At 45.7% G+C, this 8,476-nt stretch overlaps 1 protein-coding gene across 3 annotated transcripts in view; it reads left to right on the top strand.

Annotated features, from left to right (window-relative positions):
• Nucleotides 1-6,759: 6,759 nt before the first annotated feature.
• cfap54 (cilia and flagella associated 54) overlaps nucleotides 6,760-8,476 on the top strand; it is a 28,768-nt gene continuing 27,051 nt past the window's right edge. For all 3 annotated transcript variants that reach the window (XM_030362377.1, XM_030362378.1, XM_030362379.1), the window contains exons 1-5: nucleotides 6,760-6,858; nucleotides 7,258-7,447; nucleotides 7,783-7,887; nucleotides 7,989-8,101; nucleotides 8,237-8,351. In XM_030362377.1, the coding sequence (XP_030218237.1) occupies nucleotides 6,772-6,858; nucleotides 7,258-7,447; nucleotides 7,783-7,887; nucleotides 7,989-8,101; nucleotides 8,237-8,351 (610 nt within the window). In that variant the 5' untranslated portion in view covers nucleotides 6,760-6,771. The remainder of the gene's footprint in view (nucleotides 6,859-7,257; nucleotides 7,448-7,782; nucleotides 7,888-7,988; nucleotides 8,102-8,236; nucleotides 8,352-8,476) is intronic.

Raw genomic sequence — 8,476 nt, 5'->3', positions numbered from 1 at the left:
TAGCGCTGACCTGACCCCTCCCTGCTGGTTCTGACCCAGTCATCACACACATGCACACGCACCAAAACACACACACGTACACACAAACACAGACACAAACGTGTGTGTGTGCGCATGCGTGTACGCATACACAAACACACGCGCGCAGCCATGCACACAAACACAGACGCTGCCAAGAGTCTGTGCTTTCTAGAACAATGATGTCAACTGTTCATCCCTGTTCCTTTCCTCTGTCTAGCTGTGACTGGTTCTCTCTCTCTCTCTCTCTCTCTCTCTCTCTCTCTCTCTCTCTCTCTCTCTCTCTCTCTCTCTCTCTCTCTCTCTCTCTCTCTCTCTCTCTCTCTCTCTCCCGGCCTCCCCCCACCCTTCTCTCTCTCTCTCTCTCTCTCTCTCTCTCTCTCTCTCTCTCTCTCTCTCTCTCTCTCTCTCTCTCTCTCTCTCTCAGTCAGGAATCTTGCTGATGCCCCTCTGATCATAGCCCAGGAAATGCCTCCTGTCTGGTTCAATGGTGTGTGTCCGTATGAAAGTGTGTGTATCCCTTTGTGCTTGTTTGCGTGTGTGTGTGTGTGTGTGTGTGTGTATGTGTGTATGTGTGTATGTACTTGTGTGTGTGTGCGTGTGTGTATCTGTGTGTTTGTGATTGGGTGGTGGAGGGAATGTTGCCAGAGCATTAGTCTAGCAGGCCCTGGCTGCCAGAGGCTTTGTGCTGCTCTGTGGGACGGATGGACAGACTAATGGGAAGTGATGAGTTTGTATGGGACAGCATTAGCCACCACTGGGAACCTGTGTGATCTGTCTGATTAAATGATACGAAGCCTACACACACACGCACACCCACACACACAAACACACACGCACGCACACATGCAAATACACACACGCACATTGTTGCGATGTTTGTGTGATGTCTGGTATCTGGATAGATTGGCTGTATTTGACAGCCCTGCCAAATCTTATTTCAGTGCAGAAGTCTTAGTTGTCTCACCGTATGCTCTGGAGAGCTGTTGTTGCTGTTGACTCATGTTTTTACATTTAGCAGACAAAGCAATATGTCATAACGAGCAGGTGGGGCTTAGGTATCTTGTTCGGGGATGCCAACAAGTACACCGTGGACGTTAGGGCTCGGACATAGAACTGGACATCAATACCCTATCACTGTACCCTAAGACTATGCATCATACATTATACACACTAAATGTATGAACCATAGTCTGCATATAGTTACTTTAGTCTATTGTTTACACGTTGATTTGACTTTTTAACTTTTTAATATTTTTTGTATAATCTGCTACAGAGCTGAATTTATATTTATTAATTTACCAGGTACTGGAGCAAGAATAAAAAAGCTTCACAAGCACATACAACTTGCACGTAGACAAGCACGTAAACATTACAAGTAAAGAAATGATGTCGAAAAGGTTTTTAATTTGAGATTAATCGAATTAACTAGAGGACCAAATTCCCTCCTATTATGTGTAGCCTATCTCAAGTTAATACTAGTAACTCCTATATCTCTCTTATCACATTTTTTAACCCAAACAGGATCAAGTTACATAATTTGAGGCAGTATTCGACGGCGGTTAAATGACATTTTCTATCATTTTAAAATTCTCCATATTTGATAACGAAGAAGAGGTCATTCATGTGCGTTTGAAGGAACGGTGTTTTTTATGTGAAGTAAAACTTGAAAACATAGGGATCATAAAATATACTAGTATTTAAAAATTAGAGAGTAAGTTCCCTCCAGATTTGATATCGGAGTAGACTAAATCCTCCAGAACTATTTTACTGTGGTTTCATCTGCTAAACTTAGAAGGAAAGGTTTTTTTTATGTTTGATTAAACCTGAAAAAGGTGAATAAATAATAACAACATTTCATAGGAATAGGTTACATTTCTGCAGTAGAATCCCTCCATATTTCCAGTGGGAGTAGGCCAATAATATATATACAATCGAGAACTATATAGTCCTTGTAACCAGAATAATCTTCCACTAACCTTTTAGATGAAAGGTTTAAGTCCAGAAAACATCGAAATGCTTAATAATGTTAGTGGCAAATGTGAATTAGATCATCTATTTATCCTAGCCCCATACGTAAAATCTTTCCATATTTGAGTGAGTTTTAATTCTTAAATAGCATACGATACAACATGGCTGTCCGACAACTCTAACTCTGCATACATTAAGCTCTTTCAGAGGTGATGTGTCTGCTTGTTGTGACACTCATTGTTGCCGCCGCTCAATCCCTGCTACCTGCTTGCATGTTCTGTTTTGTATATGCTTTCAATGTGAGCTAAGTGGCTACTTTTCCCTTGTCTCCTGTGTATTGTTTTTGTTGCACAAACCGCCTTGATGTCTTTGCCATCATCGGTGCTTGTTTGGTTGTTCTTGCTCCGATTGTGTGCAATATGTTTGTGCAAAAAAAAGTCACATGTGTGTGTGTGTGTGTGTGTGTGATTACACACACTGTAACGCAAGTGTTGTACACTTCTTTGTTAGTTGGATAACCGTTCTGCTGTTGGTGTTATGGCGCATAACACGTCGGTTCTTTGACGTCTCTGGTATTTCCACAACGAGACTGTAGTTGGGTTATCTCAGCCATTGTTGAGAAGGAATTGGGGGAAAGGAGCTTTGGCTTTGACTCCCTGAAGTACATGAACCACGACATGGAGGAGAAAGGGATTGATGCCCGGGGTTGTCTCCCTCTGGAGCCCCGCTTCCCGCTCCCCGGTGCCCGCTGCCGAGGGACCACCACCTCGGCGCTGCCCGCTGCCGAGGTGGTGAGAAGAGGGGCTCAAGCGGGAAACAATCGCGGGCAACAATCCCTTTCTCCTCCATGTCGTGGTTCAGTCTACTTCAGATTGATGTGGACGTGGAAGAACCAGAGACGTCGGAGAACCCAACGCAGTCGTTAGAGATTCATAATATCGTACAGCTTTTGGTCGTGATAATATATATTATATGATAGATATCTATGTATATTGTGATATTTTTTAGATGCAAAGCTCCAGGACTCCCGCCGGAGCACCCGGAGTGTTCTAGAATATTACAGAACACGGCCAAAGCCTGTGTGCGCCTCGCCATTGCGATACATCCACTGTAAACAGAGCGCATGATACCGTGGCCGCAAGCTGCTCAGGGCCACACCCCCACCCTCCTCCTTGACCCGCCTCTCTCCTCCTTGACCCGCCTCTCTCCTCCTCATTTGCATTAAAGCTACAGACACCGAAACAGCGCGTTAGGGGAAAGCTCAATGTGCGACTGGCTTGTAGTGGCTGTAACTCTGTACCACGGCTGAATTTCGGGACGTCTTCAAATACTGTGTTAGGGGCCCGCTAATATCTATATTAAAGCATCCATAAAGTAGCATGCCATGGGACCTTTAAAAGCCAATTTAGACCTAGATTGAAGATGTATTATAAGTCGTTGACACGATCTAGAGTTTTGATCTTTAGAGTTTATTTCTGTACCTACACCGTCCTCCGACAGGTGCAAGAAGAGCGTCAGGCTGCGCTGAGATGCGGCTCCTTACCACGTGACCTGTATCAGCGACGTGCGTCGTTTCCTTGGTGACGGGGTCCGCTTGGCCTCAACCCCAAACATAAACACCGGCCGTGTAGAAAATAAATTGAATAAATATTCTTATTAAAACATTGAATAGTACTGTGGTGACATGGGCACCAAAACAGACTTCCCAGCTTCCTATTATGGCAACATTGACGGAAAGAACCCAGTCGTACGGTCGTTTAAACAGGAGATTAATTCGTTTTTGGCGCTAATGAAACGGATTACTTCCTTACCCATTCTGGAAAATTGCGCATACGCGAAAGGGTAAGGGAATCATAATATCAACATTATTGTCAACAATGCTTTAATTTACAAATAGCCTCACTAAACTGTAACATAAACTATAGGCTATAATTAATGTTACTTATTGCTTGAAATAATTAGTGTCTGTTAGCTAGTCCAGTAATTTATATTTTGAACTGAAGTTTCTGTAAAGTCTTTATCGTAGTTTTTTTCTCCCCAAAGGGTTCAAACTCTGGTGGAAATATGGAAGAAGTACAAACCCCGTTTGCCGTTGCTTTTCTACCACGAACATGTGGTGCAAACGGCAGATTTTCTCCTTTCATTGAAGGTCAACAGATTATTTAATTTCTCTTTCTATGTCCGATTGAGTAAGCGTTCTTGCTTTCATGGTCAACATAACATCGCACTGCCCTTTATAAGATCCTGTCCTATCCCCCCTCTGCCCTTAGCTGTACCACCTAGCCATGTGGCAGGGCTACAGCCTCTCCCTGACGGACCTCACCCAGGTCAACGTAGGGGAGATCACCGACCTGGAGTGCTTCAGGGAGGCCTGCTTCCCCATAGGCTTCCAGACAGAACAGGCCCAGCTGAGGATGAAGGTAGACGGGCGGGCCACTTGTGTTATGGAGCAACACGTACAATTTGGACTTTAGTTCACCAGTCATTTTGGAAGTGCACTTTTTATCCAGAGTGACTATCAGTGGCTTTTAGATACATGTCATGATGAATGAGCAGGTGGGAGTTTAGGGCTTCTTAAAAAATGCCTCAGAACCAGGAGCTTAAGCTGGCTGGGAGGCTTGACCGCACACAGACTGGACTTACTGTCACCAATTTGATGTTATAAATAGTTTAAACTGAACTGGCTTTCAGCCTTTTTTTTGCTTCTGTGGAATGTGTGTGTGTGTGTGTTTGTATGTGTGTGTGTGTGTGTGTGTGTGTGTGTGTGTGTGTGTGTGTGTGTGTGTGTGTGTGTGTGTGTGTGTGTGTGTGTGTGTGTGTATTTCGGGCTGAGGGACTGCCTCTACTTGTCTCTAATGTATCTCTATGTGCCTCCTAGGTCCGTGCTCTGCTCGGCTATGTCCAGTGTGTGTTGGAGCAGGAGAGGGCCGGCCGCGTCCTGACCCGGGAAGGTCTCCGCCAGCTGCTGCACATGCTCCGACTCACCCGCCTCATGATGCAGGCCTGCCAGCCGTACGAGCACCTGAGCTGGCTTCTGTACAACGGTACGCCATCACTTTGCTGCCGACATAAAGTTCTGAACGTGGGGTTTGGGAAATGTGGTGTGGAAAATTGGTGTTGTTGTGAGCAGAGGTTCAGAAAGTTCCCAAAAAAATATGAATAAACATTGCAGCTAATAATTTTCCAGTTTTTATGATTCTGCTTGTTTATGATGTCATTATTTATCGTTTTTATTATTATAATCATTATGCTATTTGATCCTAGTTCCCCCTCTTGAATGTTATGTGTAGCTGATCCCTGCTCTGCCGTCTTTGACAGGTTCACTGTGCGTGTACGACATCTGTCGCTACCTGATGAGTGCTAACTGCAGTGCGCAGGTTTGTCGCCCACAAAATACAACCGTTGAACCCTGCATGAGCCTCGACTCGATCAGCCCCCCGGATGAATTAACAGTGAGAATATCAAAGTCATGCGTTGTTGTGTGGACCACAGGCCCTGGAGTTCCTGCTCTGGGCCAGCATCTGTTTAGAACTGTCCGTCACCCTGGCGACCACAAAGTTCCTGCCCTGGAAAACAACCCTCTACTGCGCCGTCTGCCAGTGCCACTATGACAGCGGCGCCCCCAGAAAGGCAGAGGTAGAGAGGACTCTTACTAATGACTCTGAACTAGGGCTGGCTATTGCCAGGTACCTCACAATTCAATTCGATTCGATTCTTTAGGTCTTGATTCGATTCGATATTCATTTCATTCGATTTGATTTGATATTGATCCAATTGCTTCGATATCGATTCAATAATACGTGCAGATGACAAAAATACATAAATATTATTTAGAATTAACCATTTCATTGTGCTTTAACTAGCAAAAAGGGAATACGCCATTTTATATTATTGTTCCTGAGATAAACTTGCAGCTTAAAAGTAATAATCATAACAGGGACAAATGTAAAAGGGCATGTACATTTAAGCATACTCGCTTCTAGATTATAATGAATGAGTATGCTTCATTATTTTTTTTTTTCGGAAATAATCGTTTTCAAAAAAATTCTGAATCGAAATTGAATCGAGAACAAATAAATTGCAGTGCATCGATGAATCGATATTTTGACCCAGCCCTACTCTGAACGTCTTACTCTGAATAGGGATTCAGGATGCAGTTGTAATGCATTTGAGTGCGAACATAGCGAGATGTATTTTTCCCCTCACTTCGACTAGGATTCAAGTCTGTTTTGGACATTAAAATTCCAAATCATTACTTGGTTTTTGGGCTTAATGAATTCATTGAGGGTTGCTACATGATGTGCTGTGTGGGTATGCAGGCGTTTGCCAGGAGAGCTCTGGGGAAGGTGAACGAGCTGGCCAGGTTGGAGGATCACAACGGAGGTCCTCTCACTGCAGATACTCAGAGGACCTACAGAGAGGCTTGCATCAAGGCAGGGCTCACGCACACACACACACACACACACACACACACACACACACACACACACACACACACACACACACACACACACACACACACACACACACACACACACACACACACACACACACACAAACACGTGCACCAAAACAAATGTACACTTAGAATCAGACGGACGTGCGCACACACTCACATCGGCACAAACTTGTCTGCAGCCAAACACGTATACACACACACACACACAAACACTTACACACACGCGAGCATATATACATAAATAAATCCTGTGCTGTGGTGTTGAGGGCGTCCAGTAATGCAGGTGATGAGGTGTGTGTGGTTATGTTTTGCAGCTGTCCGTCATGGTGTTCAAGAATACAGCTTTTGAGTCGAGACCCCCTGTAGTGTCTGGAGACCAACTACTGACGACCAGGTCCGACAGCCGCCAGGTAGCATACCATGACATCACTATGATCACATTTACCTCGTGTTCTCTCTAAGGTAAAAAGGTGCTTGAGTGGGTAATTCTGCGTTCTCTTGTAGATAATTTGTCAGATAGGTCAGGTGCAATTTATATTATTTCCACTCTCATTTTCTCTCTCACTCCTCCTTTCCTTGTCCCTCTTTCTGTCACATCTCTCGTCTCGTCTCTCTCTCCCACTATGTCGGGCTACATCTCTCCCTCTCCCTCCGTCTCTCTACCTCTGTGTCTCACACTCTCCCTCCCCCCCACCCCCTTGTCTCCCCCCTCTCTCTGTCTCCTTCTCTCTATGTCTCTCTCTCTCTCTCTCTCTCTCTCTCTCTCTCTCTCTCTCTCTCTCTCTCTCTCTCTCTCTCTCTCTCTCTAGGGGCGGCGGAACCCTACAGGGCGGCTGCTGGGGGAGCTGTTTGAGAGCTGCGGTGCGGCCTGCTTCCTGGCCCTGCTGGAGGCCCTGTGGGACGGACGCCCGCTGCTGCACACCCGGGCCCTGCAGGAGGAGCCAGAGACACAGGGGGCGCTCCTGGAGCTCTTCTCTGCCGGCATCAGCATACTCTCTGGTGAGCGGTGGTCCAGTTGTCAGGGGGTGGCTTTGACTCCCAGCCAGGAAGGTTCTGGGTATCTGCAGCCTGACCTGTAGGCCTCCTTGAACAAACAGGCCTCAGTCTAAATGGAAAGAAGCAGGAGATTTAGGACACTTTGGTTTATGTGTCTGCTCATTGACGTAATAGGGATATTAAAACACACGTGCGCAACGGTAGATGAACACGGTAGTCAAACCAAGCTGCTCTGATTCTATTTCAAAGTCGCAGGTTATAGTTTGCACAACGGCTGAGGTTCTAGGACCAGTAGTAAGTTCCATGTCCATTGTGTGGTGGTTGTCTTTTGTGCTCAGGAGCCAGCGGCGTGAAGGGCCGTAAAGATGTGGACGGTGAACCCTGGCTCGGGTGCTTCTCTGCTCTGACAACAGAATCCAGTCAACTGGAGCTGGCCGTTTCAGGTCAGCCTCTTCTGGATGCAGAGCTCTGGTTTTGTTGGACACATAGCAGTGATATTTACGGTCTAAAGACAGAGTCATGACGGGGATCATGTGGTTCCCAGGACAAAACACAGTGTGTTTGGCGTCGGCCCTGAGGTTCATCGAGCTGCTGTTCCACTATGAGCAACACAGCGTGTTCACAACACTGGCACGACACATGCAGCACGCGCTGCAGGTGAGTAACGCAGACACGCGCATACACACACACACACACACATGCAGTGTGTGTTCTGTCTATTTCTCACTTGATTGCTTATCTGCCTGTGTGTGTGTGTGTGTGTGTGTGTGTGTGTGTGTGTGTGTGTGTCAGGGCATGGAGGGCCGGTTATTTAGGAAGGCAGAATCTGAGCTTTCTTTGCTTGAAGGTTTAGTTTTTCTGCAGTCTGCCCAGAAGACTCGCTCAAAAGAGGATCACACACCCAATGGTAGGAAAGGAACATACACCTCCTGCTTTTACCACATCTAACTAATTACTAGTCTATTTTCATTGGTAAATCTTCATGTGTGTTTGACCTACATCTCTTCGGTTTTCTTCTCCCCTCTCTTTTCC

The sequence above is a fragment of the Gadus morhua genome, chromosome 7 (assembly GCF_902167405.1).
Source record: "Gadus morhua chromosome 7, gadMor3.0, whole genome shotgun sequence".
NCBI lineage: Eukaryota > Metazoa > Chordata > Actinopteri > Gadiformes > Gadidae > Gadus > Gadus morhua.
This window is presented reverse-complemented; position numbering and strand designations above follow the sequence as displayed.